Below are 26,194 nucleotides of genomic sequence, written 5' to 3' on the forward strand. Positions count from 1 at the left end.
TGACGTATAACATTGTATAAGTTTAAGGTGTACACCGTGATGATTTGATAGACGAATATATCGTGAAATGATTACCACAATAAGTTAACACATCCATCACCTCACATAATTACTTTTTTTTTTGTGATGAGAACTTTGGCAATCTACTCTTTTAGCAGCTTTCGAGTACATACGCAATACAGCGTTGCTAACTACGGGCACCATGCTGTACGTCACACGCCCAGAACTCACTCATCTTATAACTGGAAGTGTGTGCCCTCTGAGCACCTTCACCCGGTCCCCTCCCTCCCTGCCTCTGGCAACCACCAATGTCCTCTGTTCCTATGAGTTCAGTTTGTTTTAGATTCCACATATAAGTGAGATCGTACAACCCTTTTTTAATACTAACTCTTTGAAATCCAGTGTGGATTTTACACTTCCGGCACATCTCAATGTGGACTAGTTACATCCTGAGTGCTTAATAACCACATAGGGCTAGTGGCTGCCATACTGGACAGCACAGATTCAAGATAAATAGAATAATTCTTTTAGGGAAATTGACTCATGAAGGAGTTAGAAACCCGAATCAACCAATAACCAGAAAGTAATCAATGATGAAATGCTTAGAAAAGATACCTGGCTCAGATGGTTTTATGGAGAAGTTTCTCAAAACCATCAGGAAAAAAATAATTTCTACGTTATATAAACTGTTTCAAAGCAGTTTGGGGGGGCTGGCCCAATGGCGCAGTGGTTAAGTTCTCATGTTCCACTTCGGCAGCAAGAGGTTTGCTGGTTTGGATCCCGGGTGCAGAGATATGCACTGCTTGTCAAGCCATGCTGTGTTAGGTGTCCCACGTATAAAGTAGAGGAAGATGGGCACGGATGTGAGCTCAGAGCCAGCCTTCCTCAGCAAAAAGAGGAGGATTGGTGGCAGATGTTAGCTCAGGGCTAATCTTCCTCAAAAAAAAAAAAACGTCAAAGCAGTTCTGATTTTAGTAATGTAATAGGCTGAGTTATGTGGATAAACTTCCTCACTAACAACTGATTTTAGGGATAAAGTCATCTGCAGCACTGAAGAGCTGGAGAAGGAGTCAGGCAGGCACCTAGGGGAGTAACTTTGGTTTTATTGAAAGGCGGGGGTTGAGGGGGTACAAAAGAAAGCCTTTGGCACAGTAAAAGTGGGGAGTCTAACAGAAGCCTCACCATTTGAAGAGCTGGGACGTCAAGGTGCTACACCCTCAGTGTAAGGAGAAACCAAAAGCACACCCCTCCACCCTTTGTCCAAGAGACTGGAAGGAATGTTGCTATGGCACTGAGCAGAGCAGCAAGAGGAATGACAGTCTCTGAGAACGTATAACCAGAGAGAGCTCCCTTCATGTCTGCCACCCAAATTCACATCATGAGCATGGTCCAAAAAGCTCAAGCCCTGAATAGAAAAAAGTAAACCCAGGCACCTAGCAAAGTAAACACGTATCCTTTCCAGAGCATCACACCTCTAGGGCTCAGTGAAGTCCCAGAAATAATTTTCATAGGAAAACACGCAAGGCAAAATGCACCATGAGCAAGAAGCAGCAGAAACAACAGACAACAGAACCAGAACTGTAAACACTTCACATATTAGAATTACTGGACACAGATTATGATGTAATTATGCTTACTTTTTTTCTTTTTTTTGGTGAGGAAGATTGGCCCTGAGCTAACATCTATTGCCAATCTTCCTCTTTTTGCTTGAGGAAGATTGTTGGTGAGCTAAAATCTGTGCCAATACTTCTCCTCTATTTTGTATGTGGGACGCTGCCACAGCATGGCTTGATGAGCAGTGTGTAGGTCCACGCCCGGGATCCGAACCTGTGACCCCCAGGCTGCCGAAGTGGAGTGTGTGAACTTAACCACTATGCCACCAGGCCAGCCCCTGCTTACTATTTTTTAAAGTAATAAAAAGTTTAAAACGACTGCAGGCAATAGGATTCTATAAAAAATAAAAGATTTGAAAAAATTTCATTTATAAAAATGAAGATACAATAATTGAAATTAAAAACTCAATGGATGGGTTTAACAGAAGAGTAGACAAAGATCAAGTGGGCAAGTCAATAGGAAAACTGTAAAATGCTACGCAAGAGAAAAGAGATGGGAACTATGGAAGATTAGGAAGCAGGAAGGACAGAGTAAGAAAGCCTAAGCTACATGTAATTGGAATTCCAGAGAGAGAAGAAAAAGATAGTAAAAGTAGAGGAAAATGTGAAGATATAATAGCTGAGAATTTTCTAAAACCGAGGAAAAACACCCTCCACAGAGTGCAGTCATCATCATCATCAAAGTGAGCAGTGCGTAACTACGTGCCGAGCACTGTTCCAAGTCTATCAGCGTATTAACTGATTTAGTCTTCACAACAATCCTGTGAGGGAGAGACTACGATACCTATTTTACAGATTAGGAAACAGGTTCACAGAAGTTTAGTAACTTTCCCAAAGTCACTAAGCTAATTAATGGTGGAATTAGGATACGAACCTAGATATTTTGGCAACAACCACTGCTGCTTAATAGCCATGCTATATTGCCTCTCAGAAGCCTGAACTTCTAAGTAGTTGAAATAAGAAGAAATACGTATGTGTACACATGAGAGCAAAACTGCAGTTTACCAAAGACAGAGAGAGGATTTCGTGTGTGTGTGTGCGTGTGTGTGAGGAATATTGGCCCTCAGCTAACATCTGTTGCCAATCTTCCTCTTTTTGCTTGAGAAAGATTCTCCCTGAGCTAACGCCCACGCCAATATTCCTCCGTTGTTATGTGGGACACTGCTACAGTGTGGCTTGATGAGCGGTGCTAGGTCCACACCCAGGATCTGAACCTGTGAACCCTGGGCCACTGAAGCAGAGCGTACGAACTTAACCTTACGGCACTGGGCTGGCCCCAAGAAAGACAGGATTTTAAAGGCAATCAGAGAAGAAAGATTATCTTCAAAGGAATGATGATTAGATTAACAATTTTTTTTTCACGACATGGAAACCAAAACATAGTAGAATAATATCTCTGTGATCTCTGTGTGTAAAAACCATCACAGCCAAGCTAAAATTATCTACGCAGTAAAATTATCTTTCAAGAATGGAGACATTTCTCAGAAAGTTAAATACAGAATTACAATATCGGCTGAACAATTCTACCCCTAGATATATATCCAAAAGAACTGAAAACAAATATTCAAACAAATTCTTGCACCAGATGTTCCTGGCAGCACTATTCACAACAGCCAAAAGGTGGAAACGACCCAAATGTCTATCAACTGATTAACCTACAAATAAAATGGAGTACGTCCACACAGTGGACTGTTATCCGGCCATAAAAGGGAATGATACCTGCCACAATGCGGATGAAGTTTGTAAACATTATGCTAAGGGAAAGAAGCCAGAAGATCACATACTGTGTGATTCCATTTATATGAAATATCCAGAATGGGCAAATTCACAGAGAAATGAGGCGCATCAGCCATTGCCAGGGGCTGGGGGCGGGGGGTAATGGGAAGTACTGTTTAATGGATACAGGGGTTCCCACTGGGGTGATGAAAATGTTTTGGAACTCGATAGAGGTGACGGTTGAACAACATTGTGAATGTACCAAATGCCACCAAACTGTATGCTTTAAAATGAGCAATTTTGTTATGTGAATTTCACCTTAATTTTAAAAAGAGAATGAGAAGGAAAATCAAACCTGAACTTGATCAACTTACAGAAAATATAAATCAAGGAAAGAGAGAGGACAGCAGAGGTCCTTGTTAAATGACACTAGGGGGATGCAATCAGCAAAACCCAGACTGTGGGAAGCTCTAAAGAAAACGACTCCACTTCTTCAATAAAAATTTACAAGAAAAGAAAAAGAGATGTTGGGCTTCTTATTTGGACTTGAATTCGAGTGGATTGTGTATTAAAAAGCCGACAAAAACAAGCAACTCACCAAGAAGCATGAGATGATGGAGGAATTTGAATGCTGGCTGTCACATTAGGTGTGGTAACGGATGTGTGTGTTGTTTAAAAAGATAAAATGATATGATGTTGGGGATTTGCTTCAAAAAAAATCCAGGCCCGGGGGTGCTGATGTATATATAACAGAATTGTCCATAAGTGAACTGACTGATCTGACGTGGGTACACAGGGGTGCCTTATACTATTATTTCTATTCTGAATATGTTTGAAATTTTCCATAGTAAAAAGAAAGAAAAAGAAAAATTAGGATGAAATAAAAATGTATTCAGACAAAAACAAACAAACAAACAAGAGTGATCACCAGCAGACCTTACCAAAGGAAATTCTAAAGGATGAAGTTACAGTAGTTAGAGAATGATCCCAGAGAGAAAATTCAGGATGGAAGACAGAATAAAGAGCAACAAAGTAGAAAGAATGTGTGGGTAAATCCAAGTAAACATTGATGGGGTGAAATAATAACAAGGTCATAGGGAGTTTAAACATCAAATTTAAATGCAATACAATTATGACAGAAGGTGGGAGCTAGGAAAATGAAATTAAAATGTTTTAAGTTCCTTTTATTATCTAAGAGGATGATAAAGGCATCAAGTCTAGATGTTGATAATTTAAGATTATATTTTCTAGGATAATCACTAAAAGAACAAACAGAATATAAAATTCCAAATATAGTACAAGGATAATGGAATAACAACAACAATAGCACTAACAATCCAAAGGGGGGAATGTGACGAATAGAGAGTAACAGGTAAGAAAGAGTCTTCAACCTGTGTATATTTGCAATTATATTAAATGTAAATGGACTCGAGTTGAAAGCAAAGGTGATAGCACTAAATGAAAAACTATATGTTAACAAAAAACACATCTCCAACCCAAATATACAGAAAGGTTAAAAGTAAAAGAATGGAATGAGATAAAAGAAAGTATACACTAACCCACAGAAAGTATAACTACCCATCTCTCAATAACTGGTAGATTAAGCAGAGAAAAACCAATAAAGATTTAGGATATTTGAATGATATGGTTAACAACTGACCTAATGGACATATATACAAAACTATGCAACACTTGCAGAATATAAATATTATTTTCAATAGCTTATGGAATACATACAGAAATTGATGTTATACTGGGGCATAAAGCAAATGTTGGCAAATGTCAAAGACTCAAGTTGTATAATACACATTCTTTGCCCACTAATAAGCTAGAACTCAATTACAAAGATAATTAGAAAGCCTCATGTTTGTAAATTGTAAAATATACTTTTACATAACCCATGAATCAAAGAAGAAATCATTATGGAAATTAGAAAATATTTTAAGCTAAATAAGAAAAATACTGTATATCAAAATGGGATGCAGCCAAAGCAATATTTTGAGGAAAATTTATAGCCCTAAAATATGACTATTAAAAGAAAAGCTGAAATTAATTAATATTCATCTTATCTCAAAGAATTAGACAGAACAGCAAAATAAATGCAAAGAAAGTAGTAAAGAGGAGAGATACATTAATACAATAGAAAATAAACATATGATAAGTAGAATCAGTAAAGTAAAATTTGGTTGTCTTGAAAAGGGCACTACATAATAGTCAAGAAATCTGGCATGTTTGACAAAAAAGAGAAAAGACAAAAATTACCAACATCAGAAATGAAAAACTGGATATATCTACAAATGCTACACATTAAAAAGATGAGTATATTATAAAAAAACTTTATGCCAATCAACTTGATATTTTTGGATAAAGTGAGAAACTGTATAGAAAAATGAAACATACCAAGGTTTTCTTTTATTTCCGTAACCATTAATAAAATTTAATTAATAGTAAAGAACATAAATCTTCACACAAGGAACTCTGGGCTCAAGTAACTTCTCTGGTAAATTCTAGCTGATATTCAAGAGAAAAATAATGTCAATCTTGCTAAATTCTTACAGATAATGATAAAGAGAGAAAACCCTCTAACTAATTTTTTGAGTCACATAAGCTTGATACCAGCACACGGCAAGGTCAGTATAGGCAAGGAAAGTTACAGATCTGTCTCACTCATGCAAAAATAATAAATAAATGCAAAAATCCTAAATAAAACATTAGCAAACTAAATCCATACACACCAAAACAGAAAATTAACACCAGTAAGTGAATTCTTCAGGCACAGAATAATAATCCCATATAGAAATACAGACATTCAGGAAGGAATGAAGAGTATCAGGAATTGAAAATGTGTGAGTAAATCTAAATGAATATTAACTGTATACAACACTAAAAAGAACGTCACGTGAGGAAGCGACTGCAGGTGCCCTCAGCACTCACACGGAGCCACATAGGGAGAGGTCCATTGCTGCTGGGGGCAGGGAGATAAAAGATGTGCTGTTTAACCGTATTTTCCCAGTGTGTCAGTTAGGGTGAGTACTGCCAACTACTGTAACAAGCGGCTCCCCAGATAGCAGAACTAATCCTCGTTTCCCGTGCCGGGGTAATCAGTAACCTTCAACACGATGGTGCTCCGCCAGCCTGAGTTCCCAAGTGACGACCCAAAAAGATAGACGATCTCTCCCTGTGTCCGTGAGGTGAAGGCCACAGATCTTTACCTGGGCCCTGGGAGTGGGGGATGTTGTTCCCGTCTCCCAGCAGCATAGAGCTTTTGCTTTGAAGCCTTTTGCTTTTGCTGCTTCTGGGGAAGTCGATGAGGCCTTCCTCTGATTTCCTGGCAGCCACTGGCCACCTGCTTTACTCCTGCATCAGCAAGAGCTGGTACTGTCCAGTCTGCTGCCCTGCCCCCAGGGGACCTGCGGGAAGGAGCTGATGAATGCGTGTGGTCACCCCTTGTATCTGGGAAGTCCAGGTATTCCACACTGACATGGTAGCCCAAACTTTGCCTTTAACTATTTCCTAACACTTTTACTTGCTTTCTTCTCCACCACCTGTACGGTGACCACAATTTTTAGCCATGTTCTGCCAAAGGTGAAATGCTTGGTGTGCCACTTCTCTCCTTGCAGGAGACTGTTCATTTTTAGAATTTGATTACTTGGTTGCCTTGTGACCTCAGTTCTCTGATATGCTCAAGAAAAGTTATAATTTTGTAGGTGATCCATCTTTTTTTCTCTCTAAGATAGATGTGACATTCTTTGTACTTCTTCTTTTTTTTTTTTTTTTTTTTTGAGGAAGATTAGCCCTGAGCTAACTACTGCCAATCCTCCTCTTTTCACTAAGGAAGCCTGGCCCTGAGCTAACATCCGTGCCCATCTTCCTCTACTTTATATCTGGGATGCCTACCACAGCATGGCTTACCAAGTGGTGCCATGTCTGCATCCGGGATCCAAACCAGTGAACCCTAGGCCGCGGAAGCAGACTGTGCGCACTTACCCGCTGCACCACGGGGCCAGCCCCTGTAGCTTTCTTTACAGGGAGTAAGAAATCAATCTTTGTTGTGTTAAGCTACCAAGACATTGAGGGTTTTTTTTTTTTGCAGCATGACGTGGCTTATCCAGACCAATACAGTGGTTTTTATTTGCATTTCTCTGATAACTAATGATGCTGAGCATGTTTACATGTGCATATTTGCCATCTGTATAACTGTCCATTCTGTTTCAAGACAGTGGCACAGATATGATGTGAGGGCAGACGTCTCCTCTCATAGACCTGAAAGACACTTCCCCAAGCAGCCATAGTATCATTTCATGGAAAATTGTATTCGGAGACCACAGTCTGTGATCAGATTCGTTTCTTAGCCTGTGAGACTCTTGGCTCTCTGTCTGATTTCATAGCCTCTTTCCCTAAACTCTGTACTAGGGTTTGTCAAATGTCTTGAGGGCAAAATCCTAGAATAAGACACCATTACATACTCACTAAAATGGCTACAATGAAAAGACTGACGATGTCAATGTGATTGGAGCAACATCATTTGTGGGAATGTAAAGCGATACAATCACTTTGCAAAATACTTGGACAGTTTCTTATCAAGTTAACCATATACTTAGCACATGATCCAGCAATTGCACTCCTAGGTGCACCCAAGAAAAATGAAAATATATATCCAGGGAAAGACTTGTACAGGAATATTCCTAATAGCTTTGTTCATAATAACTGAAGACTGGAAACAACTCAAACGTCCGTCAATAGCTGAATGGATAAACAAATTATGGTATATCCATACAATGGAGTACCACTCAGCAATAAAAACGAAAGAACCTCGAATACACGCAATGACATGATGAATCTGAAAAACATTATGCTGAGTAAAAAGAAGCCAGACTTAACAGGGCGTATGCCATATGCCATGTACATGATAAACTGGGAAAGACGATTCCAATATGGTGACAGAAAATAGATCAGTGGTTGCCTGGGGCGGGACGTGTGAATGGGAATTGACTTGTGAAGAAGCATAAGTGATCTTCTGAGACAATGGAAAAGTTCCATACCTTGACTATGGGGAGAGTTACACGGGTGTATACATTTGTCAAAACTCACTGAGGGGCCCGCCCAGTGGCACAGCAGTTAAGTTTGCACGTTCCACTTCTCAGCGGCCTGGGTTTCGCCAGTTCAGATCCCGGGTGCGGACATGGCACTGTGTGGCAAGCCATGCTGTGGTAGGCATCCCAGATATAAAGTAGAGGAAGATGGGCACGGATGTTAGCTCAGGGCCAGGCTTCCTCAGCAAAAAGAGGGGGATTGGCAGTAGTTAGCTCAGGGCTAATCTTCCTAAAAAAAGAAAAAAAAAAGCTCATTGAGCTTTATGCTTAAAATGGGTGCATTTTTATTGAATGTAAATTAAACCTCAATAAAGGTGATTTTTTTAAAATAAAAAATAAGACCAAAAATAGATCCAATTCCTTCAGTATTAAGCATTTTTGCTCAACAGGAGATAATTTGCAAAGTTAACAGATGAATGATAGATTAGGGAAGATATTGGCAATGTCTAAACCCAATAAGAAACCATTACAAAAAAGTCCTACAATCAAAAAGTAAGACAGGAAATCTAATAGAAAAATGGGCAAGGAATACGAACCAGCAATTCCAAGAACTTGATATGCAAACATCTAACAAACTTATGAAGACATGCTCAAACTCGCTAGTAACTGGAAATTTACAGATTAAAAACTATGATATATATCAGTCTTACAAGGAACAGATAATTCCATCTTAAATTATTCCATAAAATAGAAAAAAAGAACAAAAAATGTCCAGTTCATTTTATGAGCTAATGTATCTTGGTTTTAAAATCAGATAAAGTCAGCACAAGAAGAGACAAATATAGGCCCATTTGATGTGTGGACATAGATAGGAAAATCCTAGGTGTAAGATTTGCCAAAGCCAACAGTCTAAGTATGAATATATAAATATATGAGCAAGAGGCAACTGAATGTAGCAGTTATGCAAACAGATGCAGAGACTCTGGCATGAGACTACTTTGGTTCCAATCCCAGCTCTGCCATTTATTAGCTGTGTGACCTTGGGAAAGTTACTTAGCCTCTCTGAAGGGAGATGAAGTATTTACTTTCCAGGAATACAAAAATATTTCAATCAATGCAATTCACCATGTTTATAGGCTAGAGGAGAAAAACCACACGATCAATTACACAATGAACTTATGATAAATGCAGAAAAACATCTGATAAAGTTCTATATCTATGATCAAAGCTATTAGCAAATTAGGAATAGCAGGAAACTTCTTTTTGTGTAAAGCTCATTTGCCCCAATCCTGTTGTAAACATCATACTTAGAGGAGAAACTTTACATTCCTTTCCATTAAATATTGGACCAAGATGAGAATTCCTATTTTCACTGTTACTGTTTAACACAAAACTAGAGATCATAGCAAACGCTATAGGAAAGGAAAAGAAATAAGAACTGTGAGCAGAAGCTGTGCAAAGCCCTGTACCATCTCTCAGTTAAGGGGTGTTCTCTTGGCCCTCAGCAGGGCAGGGGGAAGTGCTGCCCCAGGCAGCAGCCCTTGGCCAGACAGATGGGGCTTAGAGGAAACATTCCCCACGTCCTTGCCTCTCCGTGGGCTGACTCCGAAGCGTGTTGCATCCGCATCCCCAGCATTCCCCAGGGGACTGAGCCCCAGTTGGTCACAGCAGTAATCAGCTCCAAGGTGCAGCACTCACTGGCTTCTTCCCTCTTCTGTCTTGAGCCCCCACTCCCTCCTGGTGCCTCCTGCCACCACCTCCAAAATACACTACTTGCTCTCAAATCCTTGTCTCAGGGCCGCCTCTGGGGGAACCCAACCTGAGAATACTGTCACATGCTTTTTCTGTGACTCCTGAGACTGCGATTTTCTTCCTCGCTTTGTCGGTGCAGTGTCTCACAGTGACAGCTTTTCAGATGTGGAACCCTTCTTGTATTCCTGGGTAAACCTTTCTGGGTCATGATGTTGGTATTCACCTCTGGTTTCATCTCGCTAGGATTTATTTATTTTTTCCTCATCTATTTCATAAGTGAGAGTAATCTGCAATGTTCCTTTTCTATGCTTATCTAGTTGTAGTAAAACTCATCTCATAAAATGGGTTGAGTAGATTTTCTTTTTTTTCTGTCTTCTTAAAGAATTTATATAAAGGGAGAAATTATTTGTAACGCCACATAGACCTGATGTCTTTCAGTGGGGGAGACTTGATTATGGATTCATTTCTTTATTGGGTATTAGTTTATTTAGGCTTTTTCTTTCTTTCTTTTTTTTCTTTTTTGAGGGAGATTACCCCTGAGCTAACATCTGCCACCAATCTCCTCTTTTTGCTGAGGAAGACTGGCCCTGAGCTAACACCTTTGCCCATCTTCCTCTGCTTTATACGTGGGACGCCTGCCACAGCATGGCTTGACAAGCGGTGCCATGTCCGCACCCGGGATCCAAAGTGGCGAACCCCGGGCGGCGGAAGCGGAAGGTGTGCACTTAACTGCTGTGCCACCGGGCTGGCCCCTAGGCTTTTTATTTCTTACTGAAATTATCTGTATCTTTTACAGATTATTTATCGTTTATATATTTATATATCATTTATATTTTCTTCTAGATGATTACTCATTTCATGTACATTAAAATTGATTCAGATAAATTTGTTCCAAATATCATTTAATGATTTCAGAATCTCCACAGTACCTAATAGCATGCCCCTATTTTCATGGTCTCTGGTGACTATGTTTCCTCTCTCTGAGTCTTTTTTGTTGTCTTTGACCAGTCTTTTCTAAGTTATTTCAGAGAAGTCGCTTTGCTTTCTTGAACCTCTCTGTTTGGTTTCTGACAAATTTACCATTTACAGTTGGTTAATCCCCACTTCACGCCCAGCCCCTGGCGACCGTTAATCTACTTGCTGTCTCTGTGGATTTGCCTTTTCTAGACATTTCATATGAATGGAATCATCTAACGTGTGGTCTTGTGTGTCTGGCTTCTTTCACTCAACATGTTTTTGAGGGAACCTGCCCATTTTTGTTTCTCATTTCGTTGTTTCTGGAGCTATCACAGAGCCAGTCACAGAGTCCTGGGTGGCTTGGAGCCCGCCTGGGGACAAGCTGGGCCTCTCACCCCCAGACCTACAGCTTTGGGGAAATCAGAGCCCGCATCTCCCGTGGGGAAGCTTCCCCTTTGTCCCCCTACCCCCTTTGCCGAGCTGGTCACATGAACTGAGACTAATGAGAGGCCTGCCTTTCAGCGTGTCCTGGGCGGGTGACCGTGGGCTTCCTCAGCGAGAGAGAGTCTGTGCTGCATGTCCTCCTTTTAGTGATGAAGACCCTTCGCAATTTCCAGCGCTCAGTAAGCTGCAGGGACCTTTCAAACCGCTGGGCAACCCTTAGTCAGGGCACTCTCGGCGCGGATCACCACCCGCATCCCAGGCTTCTGGAACTGGCTTGGCAAAGAGCTGACAAACTTACAAAGAGCTACACTTGGTGTTGCACGCTGCTCAAGAACGGATGAGAACACTTCAGCACTGACGTTCGCGGCGGCGTGGGGCCTATCGGAGTGGACATTCGCTGAGGCTCGAATTGATTTTCAGGGAGAGTTGCCATAATATGCTTTGCAGGCTGCCGACCCGCCAGCACTCTCCATTTGGAACCCACCTAGTAGATTCAGAAAAAAGTGTCACTGTGTCCCGGACGCAGGCAGCAACAGCGGCAGCCAAGCGAGCCGAACGGCCCGGATCACGGGGGTCAAACGAGACCAGTTCTATCTGTAGTGAGCTCGTTTTTTTTTAATTGGGAAATTAAGAATAAGAAAGTTTTTGCTTAATTGAACATACATCTGAAGGTCCCTCATGAAGTATGTGATAAGTAAGTCCCAAGGGAGCTCTCTCTCCCAGCCCTGTGATGCTGGCCGGCTTGTGGGTCGCGGCGGGGGAGCCCCTGGAGGCAGGACCCGAGCGGGGACAGCCGGGCCTCGGGGAGCGAGCGCGGCCGCAGGGGCGCGGCGGGTCGGGCGCTAGGAGGCAGCAGCGCGCCGAGGAGCCGCGTGGGACCCGCCGGCAGGACGTGTGGCCGCGGCTCGCGCCCTGGCCCGCCAGGCGTCCCCGCTGTAGAGTGGGCGCGGGCCGGGCAGCGTCGCGGGGGCGTCGGGCGGACCTGACGATGAAAACCGCTTCACCTTCTCGGCCCTCGGACAACAATCACGGGGCGCTCGCGAAAACCCAGCCCGCTTCCCCGCTCGCTCCCACAGGAATGTTGGGAGCCACGCGGCGCGGCGGGGCCCCCGGACCCGGGACGGTCCCGCCAAGGGGTCCCCCAGCTCCCCAAAGCCCAGCCCACGGCTCGCGGGCGCGCGGCGCGCGGGGGACTACAGTTTCCAGAGTGCCCTGCGGCGCCGGGCGGGGCCGGGGAGCGCCCGCAGCCAATTACGGGGTCTCCGGGCGCTGCCGGGGCGCGGCAGGTGGAGCCCGGCCGGTGGGCGGCGCGGGATCGGGTGGCCGGAACGCGTCCCGGGGCTCGCAGGCGGGGCGGGAGCGCGGCGCGAGCGGAGCCGGCATCGCAAGGCAGCCCCGGGCTCGGGACCGGGCGGGGGGCGGGGACCGCGGTCGCCTGCGCGGTTCCGGGTGCACGCAGCCCAGGGCGCACTTGACCGGAGTCGGGCTGCGGGGAAGGGCGGGTCTGCGGCGAACCCCCGAGCGCCGCGCCGTCCTCCGGGCCCTCCTCCTCGCGGCCGCCCGAGCCGGAGCCGGAGCCGGAGCCGGAGCCGGAGCCGGCGCCACCTCGCCCCCGGCTCGCGCGCCCCCGGCCATGGCTTTCGCCAATTTCCGCCGCATCCTGCGCCTGTCTACCTTCGAGAAGAGAAAGTCCCGCGAATATGAGCACGTCCGCCGGGACCTGGACCCCAACGAAGTGTGGGAGATCGTGGGCGAGCTGGGCGACGGCGCCTTCGGCAAGGTTTACAAGGTGAGGGCGCTGGGGCTGGGTGGCAGGGGCGCGTGGAGCTGCTCCGGAAGGAAGGGGCGCCGGCCGCGGTCAGCCCCGGCCCTGGCTCGGGAGGGCGCAGAGCGGCTGCCCGGCCCTGAACTCGGGGTTTCGGGCGCCTGTGCTGGTGACCCTTGTTCTTCGGGGGGACCCTCACTTAGCCCAGCTGAGTAAATGCGCACTGGGCGCCCCCTCTGGGCACGGCTGCTGCCCCCAGCTCAGTTTCTCAGCACTTCCTGTGCGCCCGGCACTGCGCTCGGCGCCGCAGGGGGAGACAAAGGGGCGCTGATGGGAGGTTAGCATCCGAGATGAGGCATCCGCCGTAAATCTGTGATAGTAGGTACACTTTCTAAGGGAGGCCACACAGACGCTCTGAGAATGCCGAGGCGATGGGGACAGAGAAACTTGGCTGCGTCTGGAAGAGTTGGGACCGGTGGAGTTGGGGACACACCTGGAGATGAGCCAGAGACGGGAAGGAGGGAGGCTCTAGATGGGGTTCGTCTTGGAAGGTGGGCTGGGGCTGGCAGAGGCGGAGGCCGGGGCCTCGTGAGTCCTGCGCTTCGGGGGGTCAGATTTGATTCTGAGGGTGAGTCACAGCTGGGGAGTGTCCCAGTCTGCAGTCACCTCTCCCGGTGAGGAATAAGGAGGCAGAGAGCTTGTGTGGAGGGGTGGGTGGGGCAGAGCGGGATTCATTTTAGACACGTTTGCAGCAGGTCGTTGTCTGATTCCTGCCCCTGTGAACTAAATTCTGAGTTCCTGGGTGTACTGGGGACCCAAACACTAAGCACTTGACTCCACCCTTTTCCTGATCTCTCCTTTCCCCCAAGAAACCCTTTACTGAGAGAGTCCCACATGCTAAGCTGCTGTATACCTCCAAGAGGGTGCCTGCTTACAAAGCCACTGTCCTCCTCCCAGGGGCTCCTGTAGAGTGTAGACTACTCTGACCCCAGGATTGCCCTCTTAGGAGGCCGGGCCCCAGGGAGGGCTTCTCTAGGCCCGCCTGGTCCGGACTTCCTCTCTCTGCCTTGAAAGTGGTCTAGAGCCTGGTTACCAACGTGCGGTCCCTCGAGGAGCAGCATTAGCATCCCCTGGAGCTGGTTGGCAATGCAGAATCTCAGGCCCCAGCGCAGATGCACTAAGAGTCTGCATTTTAACAAGATCCCCAGGTGATTGCTAAGCACATCAGAGTTTGAGAAACACTGCTCCAGAGGCAATTTTGAGACCTGCCAGGTCCATCCGGGTGCCTGTTTTGTTACCTCACCACCTCCCCTCTGAGCGGCACTTCCTCTTGTAGGGTGCACTCCCCGCTGGGCAAAGGTCCTGTTGTTGGAGAGGTAGGCTCCGTGACACCCGCCGCGGGCCCTCCGGCTGCCTTGATTTGCTGCCCTTCTCCTCCTGAGGGTTCTGCCCCTGTGTGAGGGCAGCCAGCACATTCTTCCCTCGGCACATCTTTGCTTTACCCTTCTCAGAGCTGCATCTTAGCGGCACCTGGAAACCATCCTCAGGCTTGTGGCTTCCCCTGGACACGCCACTGGTGTCCTTCCTTCCCAGGACAGCCTGCCCTCGAGATGTGCTCTGACCACAACGAGGGCAGCTGGACCCTAGATCAGCTCAGCACATCCTCCGCTTTCTCCAGAAGGTTCACTGTATGTTTTTAGTGCCTTCTGTTGGCTTACTGAGGTTTTTTCTCTGTTAGGGGCTGTTTTTCAATTGCAGGCTTGTCCCCCTCGCCCAATGTATCCTGGCTTCATATGGTTCATTTTCTTTCAAACCTAAATGCTTAGGCTGGTAAGATTTCCCCCTGTCAGTTTCGGTTGTCATTTCCGCGTGCTTTCGCCCTATAAAACTCCCTGCTGCTCTGAAAGTTTCCTACAAGGGAGCTTATCTGATGCACAGGTTGTCTCCCCGTTCTCCAGAGCACGTGGACCCTGTTTAAAGTGGGTCTAGTTCTCAAAGCTGTGGACTGCTCCACAGCTCCCCCACCCCCACCTCCGAACCCATGATTTTCTCATAATCAACACAAGGGAAGACTAGACCAAGAGAGCTGGGTGATGGTTGTATACCCGGACAGTTTATCATGTTACCTGCCTGGCCTTTGCGTGTGGCCCTCTGCTCTAACCCAACCTCTTGTTACGCAGGACGCTGGGGCCCAGGCAGAGGGAGGGACTAGAACGCAGGGCTCAGGGCTTCAGTTAACAGTTTTCTTAGTTGCCAGCTGAGGAAGACCCATCCCTGTCACTCACACTCCCTACCCTGTTGAAGTGCCACTTCCTGAGCCCCTTGCCGCTGAGGCTGAAGCCGGTGTTGCTTTTCTAAAGGCTCTCTAGTCAGGGACCATAACTCCCTTCCGCTTTGTTGTTCCTGTGTGGCCTCTGAGGCAGCCCAGGCCAGAGTTCCAGCTAGGTTTTATGGCTCGGACCAGAACTTCCATTTGACATGGCGCCTGGGGCACCATGGCGGTGAGCTGGGGAAGTGATGGCCAGCACCGTCTCCTCTCCTGTCCCAGAACTGTGGTCATTTCTCCTGGCAGCCTGGGCCTTCCTGAGGACTTCCCTGGCGCTGGAAGCCTTAGAAATCCCAATTTGTCAGCCAGTTATCAGGAGGACTCTGATTACAGATTTCCTGAGGAGAATCTTGCAGAAAGTCAAAGCCTGAGCATTAGCGATCTCAAGACCGGGAGCCCCCTTCTCCTCTTCTGCCTGAAGCCGTCAGTTGGCCTCGGGAGGGAAAGCAGAGGGTAGGGTTGATTTTGTGCAAAGCCAAGCTTGTTCTCACCTAATCCTCATGCGATTGCAAGTTGATTTCCGAAGAAAATCGTTTCTAGTTCATTACTGGATACAAAGTAAAGTTCACAAGCTATATGGTTTCAAAATTCTTGTCCTTAAGAATAACCTCGATTCTGAACACAAGCTGGGAAGGGCAGGAAGCGTTTGATACCATGTTGAGGGGAAAGAGCTGCCTTCAGCGGGCACGTGCAGTCACAGCAGAGGGTAAGACAGACTCGCGTGCCACCGTAGACGGGGTGTGCGGCCTGAAGCGTTGGCTTAGCAGCCTGAGATGATTTTTCTGCTTCTTGAAAGTTGCTCTGGTTTTCCTCTTATGTCATCCTTAAGTTTTTAAAAGGTTTATGATTTTGCAAAGTTGCGAGTATATACAAAACATTTTTTTAATTGAAAAGAAAAAAAAAAATCCCCCTAAGTGCCATCAATTGCTTTTGACATTTTGATGTATTTCCTTCCAGACTTTATCGATTTTTATGGTGAAAAAATATTTTTTAATTGCAGGGTTGAAATCATCCGTATCTACAGTGTTTTATGTTCATTCCTGAAACCTCTTCCCGTTATTCTCGATGTTTGGCGCACACCTACCGCGATGGCTCACTGCTCCCCTGATCTTAATCTTATTGAATATTTAAGTCTCCTCTTTTTTACTATTAATAAAGTTGATTAAACGCTTGTCACGTGCCAGGCGCTGTACTAAGCATTTTACACGTTACAGTCAGTTCTGCCATAAGGTAAATGTCTGTCCCAAAAACCCCCAAACTGAGTAAAATCCCGCAGTAAGAACCAGAGGCCTCATGAGAAAAATGGAGATAAGGACACAACATGCAAAAAAACTTCGTCAGGAGCACATTACAAAAAAAAAAAGATAGGAACCTAAAATACCAGTAGCACAGTTTTACGCAAGTTTTGCGGATAAGAAATACAAAAACATTACCCCAAACAGGGCGCTGTGCAGTGGAAAGGGCGTTCGGGGTGGTCGTGGCGGTGGGCGCAGGAAGGGTCTCGTTTCCAAAGGGTGGAAGGAGTGTCGTCTGAAACGTGTGGCCGGTGGGGCCCCGGCTGCGGCCGGGTGTGGCTGACAGACGCGCGAGGTGTGTGCTGTGCCATCTGTGAGCTCCTGTCCCCGGGTGCAGCTGGGTGTGGGTTTGTGCGATCACCTCGTGTTTCTGGCAGATAAAACTGCAGATAAGCAGACGAGAGTTGAACATCTTGATAAAATTGCTCCCTGATAACCAGCGGTGTTGGAACAAAGGTGGTGTTTTCAAAGTGTTGCGGCGGCAGAGCTGACCGCACAGTGACGAACAGCCTTGCTTGCAAAGCTCTTTTTGTATTTTAAATCAGTTTTTAGACTAGACTCCCAGAAGGGAAATCCTAGGTTGAGGGTGATTTTTGAAAGAAAATGAGCTAAGTCAATAGAAGCCCTCTTTGCCCCTTGCTGTCACCAAGGCCAACCCGAGAGTCCTCTGTGAGCCCCTGGGAGCCCCCACCTTGGAAGCCCCTGCACTCCGATGGGGACCTCTGGGAGCCGTTGTTGACCGGCCTCCTTCATTTGCCGCATCCTGCCCTGCCGGCCCGGTTCGGACGAAGCAGAGGTCCCGGGAGGCAGGACCCGGTCCAGGCCCGCCACCCCGCCAGCCAGGGCCCCTCTTTCACCTCCTCTCCTGCCAGAGTTTACAGCCTGGTTTCCGCTTCCTCGGGGGCTGCTGAGGTCCCGGCCCCCTGCGCCTCCCCTCCTCCTCCGGAAGGAGGTCTGCCCCCAGGCAGTAACCTTATTTCCGCTCAGCCTGGTGTTTTTAAATAGAAGTCTATGCTATTGTGAGTGGTTCCTGGCTGGTCCTGAAACCAAGGTGGTCCGAGCTTCCTGGGGATGTCGCTCACCTAGGGGGTCCCCTTGGGTGCCGACCGGCCCATTTAGCCTTTGCCACACTGAGACTGTTTCTGGCTGGCTCCAGAGCAGGCCGGGGTGAACTGAGCTAAACAGCCAACCAGACCCCACCCCGCCTCCATCCAGGCCCCCCCGGCCCCCCCCCTCACTGACCAGGGGGAAGTCTCCAGGGGCTGCCCCCCCCACGGCCCCCAGAAAACAGCTCTGGGTGGTCACTCCCAGTGGCATGGGGTGGTTAAGGGGAGAAAGTTGAGGCTCAGTAGGATCCAGGTTTCAATTCCACGCAAGTGACCTCTTCCCCCTCTGAGCCTCAGGCTCTTGTCTGTGAAACAGAGGTGATAATTGGAGGATACTGGAGGGCTACAGGGAGCGAAGGAGGTGTGGGCAGGAAAGGAAGAGAGTTCATTATTGTTGATGCTCTAGGTTCAAACAGAGAAGGCCCTGGCCAGTACTGCAGCTTCACTGGGGACAAGGCAGACAGACTTCAGTGTTGGGAGCTTGTCGCTTCTACCAGGGCTTCCCCACCTTGGCTCCAGTGACATCTGGGACAGGTGGTTCCCTGTTGTGGGGCTGTCCTGTGCCTTCTAGGATGTTAGCAGCATCCCAGCTTCTACCCAGTAGAAGTACCACCGGTGCCAGTACCACCTACCCCTTTAGCCTCTGGCTGTGACAGCCAGAAACATCTCCAGACATTGCCACATGTCCCCTGAGGGGCAGAAGCACTCCAGTTGAGCGGTTCGGCAAACAGTATTTGTTCACCTCGGTGTGTCAGTCAGGTCCCTGGGTGTGTCATGAACAGCTCGGGCCTTGCAGCCAGACAGACTGGGGTTCGAATCCTTGCTGTCCCACTGAGCAGCTGTGTGATATCAGGTGAGAGGCTTGTCTCTGAGCCTCAGTCTCCCCATGTGTACGTGGGGCTGAGTCTGGTACTCACCCCACAGAGCTGTGTGAGAATGAGACGAGTAGCTCTCACAGAGGGCAGAGCAGTGGGACCACAGCAGGTGCTTGGGCTGGCCGGTGGCCTCCCCTCCTGCTTTCACTGTGACACAGGGGAGGGAAGAGCAGGGCCCTGTGGGGCTGAGGGGGCTGAGGCAGGACTAAGGCAGGGCTGGGGTGAGAGGGGAAGGCTCCCGCCAGGCAGGCCGGTGGCATGGAGGTAGAAGGCTGGAGAGAGGAAGCCGGGGCCAGGAGAGAGGCCGCACAGGGAGGCCCAAGGGTGCCAGGCGCTGACCCTTGAGCCTGGTGTGGCCTGTGGATGGGTCTGTAGGGCTCCCTTGGTGGCTGAACCAAATTTGAAGTGATTGCCAGCATTTTGAAATCAAGAGCCTTCACTCAAAAGCCCAGATTTCTGGCTTCTCTGGAAATATCAGGTGAGCCGGTACCCCTGCTACCATTCCTGCAGGACCACCTCCGTCTGGGCCAGCTCCGTCCAGAGGAGATGCAACGCGAGCCACATATGCGATTTGAACTTTTCTAGTAGCCTCATTCCAACAAGGGCAAAAACGGGAGAAATGAATTCTAATTGTATATTTTAGTTAACGCAGTATTTCCAGAGTCTTCTCATCTCAGCATGTAGTCAGGATAGAATGAAAAAGGGATTTAGTGCCCTTCGTCCACACTGAGCCTTTGAGACCGGTGTGGGGTGCCTGTACGGCACGTCTCCGTCAGGACCAGCCACGGTTCAGGGGCTCGGTGGTGACATGTGGCTGCTGTCCTGGGCAGTGCAGATCCGGCCTCTCCTGCTCGCCGCCACCTTGTGCCCTCCCCCCGGCCCACTCCGCACATTTCAGTTGCCTCCTCAAGCCTGGTGGTCAGTGGGTTTGGGAGCTGGGCTTGGCCTCGGGGGCTGGTCAGGGTGGGTCCAGATCTAGAATGATATTTGGGGACCAAGTCAAGAGGACATTGAATGCCAAACTGAGGGCTTTGGATGTGACAGTTTTGAGTTCAGCTAATGTCCTGCCTGCCCCAAGCCCCCAGGGCCTGACCGGGTCAGTCTCAGGTAGTGTTAGAGAGGAGCTGTCTTTGCATGGCCACCAGAGTTGGGGGGTGGCTTGCCCACACAATTAGGGGATGCCACAGCCAGGGTGGCCACTGATGAATGAAGGCTGGGTCAGCGTGGCCACACCCTGTGGCTGGAGCAGGCGGGGGTGGGAGGGGAAGTGACTGATGGGAGGCAGGCAGCCCGAGAATGAGACGTTGAACATGGGTGGGAGGCATGGAAGATTCCAGAGAACCAGGCCTGGTAGTCAGGTGGAGGAAAGAGAGCAGTGAGGGTGAGATGGGAAGGGAAGCTCACGCTGGCCAGGGACCAGAGGCGGTATGGGAAGTGCCTGGGGTGAGCGCCTGGCCCTCCCTCTTTGGGTTGTGTGGTCCAGGGCAAGGACTTGCCTGTGCCACCATCTCTCCAGCTGCACGGTGGCAACAGGAATGGTGCTCCTCGGAGGGTTGTCGCAGGATGAAATAACCCACGTAAATCGCTTGGTCCAGGACGCTGGAGAAGCTCAAACAGGTGTTAGCCGTTGGAACTATTAATTGAGCACCTCCTGTGTGTCAGGTGCTGTGGTTCCCAGGTGAACCAGACGACCTGGTAGGGCGTTGACTTTTGTTCCCCCCCATCTGTCCATCATTTATTCTAACTGGGGTTAGTATCCTCACGCCATACCTGGGGAAAAGAGGCCCAGAGAGGTACAGTGACTTGCTCAGGGTCACACAGCTTTTCTGTGGCAAGGCTAGGACTAGAACCCAGATGTCTCTGGCCAGGAGCCTGTGCCTTTTCTACTGTAGAATACGGAGGGGAAGACGAAGGGGCTTTTTGGGAGGAGAGGGTCCAGGGTCCCTTCATTGTGGTGCCTCCCTGCAGCCATGGCCTTTGTGAGCCCAGGAAGGTGACCTTCTTCCCAGGCCTGCCTCAGCCTCAGCTGGGTCTGAGCCCCCGGAGGCCAGGGTGGCCCCTCACGCGGAGGAAGTGGTGACGGGTGCTGGCAGGCCAGCAGAGGAAGTGGCAGGGGAGGGGGTGGGCCGCAGGGTAGGGAGGCTGGGTGCTCCTGGGTACCGCCTGCAGGGCAGGGCGGGACGGACCCCAAAAGAGCGCCCTCCCTTCCCCTGTCCCCACTCCTCCCTCCCTCCACTTCCCTCACTCTTTTCTTTCTCTTCCTCTTTCTGCTTTCCCCTTTGCTACATTGTGTTTCTTCCTTCCCCAATAGCTTACTTATTTTTGTCTTACTAACAGGCTCTACCAGAGCCAGAATTCAGGCCCTGAGACTCGAGGGTTGGCCACCACTGGTGACTGAAGACTTAGCTCCAGCCAGCCTCTGTCCAGTGGGGGAGGAGGCGGGGCCGAGAGGACTTGAAGGAAGCACAGCTCCTTTCTGCCTCAGGACCTTTGCATTGCTGTTCCCCCACCTGCCACTCTCTTCCTATGACCCTGCACAGCCAGCTCCCTCTCATTCTCTGGGTCTCAGCTCACATGCTCCCCTTCGGAGAGGCCTGCCCTGACCACCCCTCCCTGACCATGGTGACAGCTCCCAGCAGATTTCCTGTAGGGCTCCCAGCACAAACTGGGATTGTCTTGTGGGTCTCCTTGTGTATTTTCTTTCCTCTCTGCAAGATGTAAGGTCCCCGAGGGCTGGGAGTCATTCATCTTCTGTGGATGACAGGCCCTGCTCTTGGCAGATGCTCGGTTGCCATATGCTGAATGAACGAATGAGGAGTAAGTGCGTGCCAGAGCCCGATTCCTCCCTGTCTGGGCAGCCCGGCACTGTGCTGATGATGCAGCCACTGGAATCAGTTCTGCGCTTTCTCCTGGCCTTACCGCCTGCTTGCTGTGTGACCTTGGGAAAGTCACTTCACCTCTCTGAGCCTCAGGATCTCGAGCTGTAAAATGAGGATCAAAATAGTGCTTCTGTCAGAGAATTTGTAAAGATTGAGACATGCGGTTAGCCCTTAACCTGGTGCCCAGTGTGAAGGAAGGAGAAGTGAATGTGACTGTTGTTGTCGTTGTGATGACCATTTATTTCTGCTGGTTGACTTGATTGTCCGGCGTCCTGAGGATTAACAGAGGCAGATTCCCTTGAGGCCCCCGGCCGCCTCCCCTTGCTTGTTTTACTGGAGGCTATTTCTGTAGAGACGCTGGTGTGTCAGCTTCCTGGGGACCAGCCTGGAGCTTCGGGCTCTCTCCCTGTGTTGGGAGGATAAAGCTGATTCGGCGACGGTCGAGGAGCCTCCGTCCCAGCCCTTGAGCCGCTCGCTGCTCGTGGGGGGTTGGGGGGGAGGGGGGCAGTCCTGGCTGTGCGGGCCTGGTGGCCGGTCTCTCCGGGCAGCGGAAGAGCAGCGTCCACGGTGGAGGGGAAGCCGGCGCTGGCGCCCCCCCTTCGTGCCTTCCTGGAAAGCTCAGCCTGTCTCGTCTCGTCTCCAGCCCAGCAGCCCAGGCCCAGCTCTTGGCCCTCTCAGGCGCTTGCCGCCGTCAAAGCTGGCTTTGTCACCCTGAGGCAGTTTCCCCCCAGGGCTGGCCTGCCTCCCTGTTCTGCCTCGGGATTCTTTCCCCTCTGGTTTCCTCTGGGGACTCTGGCGCCAGGCTGGGGGCCCCCCCCCGCCCCGAGCTCCTTCTCAAGCCGCCTCCTTCCCGAGCCCCCTCACTGCCCCCACCCCACTTTAAGGTGACGGGAACCCATCACTGGGGCCGAGGAGAGGTGGCCGGTGTGCTTCTGTTAGTGAGGAAACCGGGGCCCCAGGTGCCAGGCCGGCCTCCGCCCCGAGCCTCTGATCTGTGTGCAGGGCTGTCTGCTGTGGCCAGGGGGTGCCCTGCGGAAGACCCTCACCTCCCCCCCGCAGCCAGCCCCCCTCTGAGGCTCCCGACTCAGTGATGCTGTTCATCCCGCAAGTTCCAGCTCGGCTGTTGTTTTTGCTGTGTGGACCTGGGCAAGTGACGTCACCCTTCCAAGCCTCGGTTTCCTTTTCTGCAAAACAGGGATAATCCCTTTGACCAGCGGGGCGGACGGCGTCTTTGCAGCTGCAGTCTGCTGAGGCCAGTGCTCAGGGGCGCGCAGCCGGGACGCAGCAGAACTGGCCCGCGCTCCGCGGCCCGGCTGAATCGTGTCTGTTGTTGACGAGGCCGTGGGTGCCCGCCCGGGTGACCGTGAGGGTGGAGGGGGCCCGGCCCCTGGGAGAACCACCTGGCAGCGCGGCAGACAAGTCTGAGGCTGCTGGAGGCAGCACCGTGTGACCCTTGCAGAGTGGCCTGCTGAAGGGGGCTGGTCTGCCGCTATTCAAGAAGGTGCCATGAAGGACAGGTGTGCGGTTCCTGACACACTGCTGAAGGGAACGGAAGGTGACAGATGAGTGTACGGTCTCATCCCGTTTTCTCGGAGTGCGGAGGGGTGTCTTCGTGGAGAGAGATGTGCTGAGTGCACGTTTGCGGGCACACCACCCCAGCCCTGTCCCGGGCCTCGCCGACTGACTCTGCTCACAGCGGCCCGAGGGGCAGGAGCAGCTGGCGTCTTTACTGTACACAGGAGGAGAGTGAGGGACGGAGAGGTCGCCTAAGTCTCCTGGGGTCACACAACTGGGAAGGGTCAGGCACAATTGCCCCACAGGCCCGGCTCTGTCGCCCTGAGGAGTGGGGGAGTTGATGCTGAGAGCTGAGGCGAGTCTCTGGGATTATGGTGGTTTGGCTTCCTCTGGGGACCATTGTGTTTGGAAGCTTCTCTTGAAGGAGTGCGATTGCTGTTGGAATAATAATAAACAGCCCAAAGAGCACGGCTGATGGAAGACGCGGAGCAGCCGCAGCCTCTCCGGGCTCTGGGACTGTCTGGAAAGAAGGTGCTGGGAGCGCACGCAGCGTGCGGTGAAGACCGAGGCTAAAGCTTGCAAGGTGCCCACGTGGCGCGGCCACAGGAGGCCCTGGGTGAGGTGCCACCTTCCTCCCTCCCTCCTCCTTGCTGTTGGCCCAGGCCACCCGCTCCCAGGACTCAGCGCCAGCCCTCCTCTGAGTCCAGGTGGGCTGGGGAAGGTGGGACGAGCGGCCCCGGGAGGCAGTCCCACGTCACTTTCCCCACCTCGTTTGTCAGTGAAATGCGGGGTTGGGTTCCCATCACTTTTGAAGAGCCGAGATCTGAAGGCTCCCACATCCATCCCCGGCCAGACTGGACAGGTTGCCTGAGTTTTCAGCCAAGGCCGTGACGTGGCATCCTTGAGGCCAATTGTGTCTGGGTTTTGGTTTTTTCTTTGCTGGCCCAGGAGGATTTTGAAGATCGGCCTTCCCGTGCTGTGCCGGGCCGGCTTGCCAGCCTTCTCCTCCCCGAGGGAGAGAATATTAAATGCCCGTCTTTGGAAGCCATGTCACTCCTCTGCTTTGTGCTTCAGTAATCCTTGCCATCCTTAAATCTCCCTCGTTCTGAAACTCGGCCATCTGGTTTGTCGTTGAGCTGAAACTGGGCCTGGCGATTATGGGTCAGGAAGTGGTTTCTGTCCCCTTGGCAGGACTCATTAACTGTGTGTCCTGGCCCAGGCAGAGGCCTTGGCTTCTCCGAGGAAAGAAGGGCCATCTTCCAGAACTGGAGAACAGCTCGAGATTCAGGAACCTGAATACCTTGAGGAGAAAAGGGACTTCTTGTCACTTTCCTTTCTTCCCTTTTGTCGAGGGCATCATTTCTCTCTGCAGGGAGGCACAAACACTGATTCATTCATCCACCTGTCCACCCATTTACCCGTCCTTCCATCCATCCATCATTTTAAAATACTTATTGAGTGTATATTATGCCAGAGTAATAGATATATTGGTGAATAAGATAAACATGGTTTTAGGCTTTTGAAAACAAAATATACACAGTCCCAAGGGAGGACAGTGACAACCAGTAGCACCCTGGCTTACCCAGGGTGGCGTAGAAACTTTCTCGTGTGTCACTGGAGTTGCCCATGTCTCCGTCAGGAAATGGAGTCTAGTTTCCTGCCTTCCCGGGAGCACTTAGCTGGTTAGTGGTGGAGACAGAATTTGAACTGAGGTCCTGGGCTGTTTCCATTCTGCAAATTACTGCCTGGAAATTTGCCCATTTCTGAGTTTGCTGAGATGGGGACATTGGGTTGAGTAGGGTAGGTACCTGTAACAATAACTTTCTTGGCATCAGCCCTATCGCACAGTGGTTAAGTTCAGTGCACTCTGCTTCAGCAGCCCAGGTTGATGGTTCGGATCCCAGGCGTGGACCTACACAACTCGTCAGCCGTGCTGTGGCAGTGACTCACATATAAGGTGGAGGAAGATCGGCACAGATGTTAGCTCAGGGCTAATCTTCCTCAGCAAAAAAAAAAAAAAAAAACCTTCCTAGGCTACAGGACAGAGGGAAGAGAGAGGTGGGTGTTCAGAGAAGCCAGCAACGAGGTAGCCTCAGTGCCTTCTGGGAAAAAAGGAAGACTCGATGGTTGTCTGTTCCCTGGACATACCTTTCATTCCTTGATCCTTCTCTCACTCCACCTAATTCTCTCATCTACCCATTCATCCTCCTCCTCACTCTCCCATCCATTTGTCCATCTGTCCATCAACCCATTTATCCATTTTGCCATGCATCTATCCAACCATCCTTCCATCCATTCATTCGTCTACTCACCCACTCACCCACCCATCTACCCATCCGCCCCTCTGCCTACCTGCCCACCCCACCCGTTCTGCCATCTTCCCATTTACCCACCCTGCCCCACTCCCACCCGCCTGCTGGCTCTTCTGAGCCAGGCTCTATGGGGAGACTAAGACAGTCAGCCACGGCCTTTGAGAGCTCACAGCCGAGTCAGGGAGAGTCTGTGAACACAGATGACCGTGCGTGGCACCAGGCTGTCTGTGATGAAAGCCCTAATAAGGTGTGAAGAAGTTCTTGGGGGGGATGGGGTTCTGGGAACCTTTCATGGAGTGGGCCGTGGTTGGGTTAGACTCTGTGGGATGTTTGAACCCAGGTATGAGGACGGCACCCCAGGTGGAGGGAGGAGCATAAAGAAAGGCATGGAAATCGGAAGCAGGAGAGCAGTGGCTGTAGCGGGGGTCGGGGCATGAACGTGGGGAGGTAGTGGAATCCTGGAAAAGTAGACAGGGCAGATGCCCAGGGCTGCGAGTGCCGGGCTGGGAGTGTGGGCTCTACCGTGTCAGCAGCAGGAGCCGCTGCGGGTTCGCCCAAGGAGTGTTTCTGGCTGAAGGCGGTGGAGGAGGAGACAGGGGAGGACAA

The 26,194-nt window shown here is 49.9% G+C and overlaps 1 protein-coding gene across 1 annotated transcript in view; it reads left to right on the plus strand.

The window, feature by feature from the left end:
- Nucleotides 1-12,831: 12,831 nt before the first annotated feature.
- Nucleotides 12,832-26,194, plus strand: part of STK10 (serine/threonine kinase 10) — a 107,640-nt gene continuing 94,277 nt past the window's right edge. The window contains exon 1 of the mRNA XM_070570325.1: nucleotides 12,832-13,304. Within this exon, the coding sequence (XP_070426426.1) occupies nucleotides 13,149-13,304 (156 nt within the window). The 5' untranslated portion in view covers nucleotides 12,832-13,148. The remainder of the gene's footprint in view (nucleotides 13,305-26,194) is intronic.

The sequence above is a fragment of the Equus przewalskii genome, chromosome 13 (genome assembly GCF_037783145.1).
Source record: "Equus przewalskii isolate Varuska chromosome 13, EquPr2, whole genome shotgun sequence".
Lineage (NCBI taxonomy): Eukaryota > Metazoa > Chordata > Mammalia > Perissodactyla > Equidae > Equus > Equus przewalskii.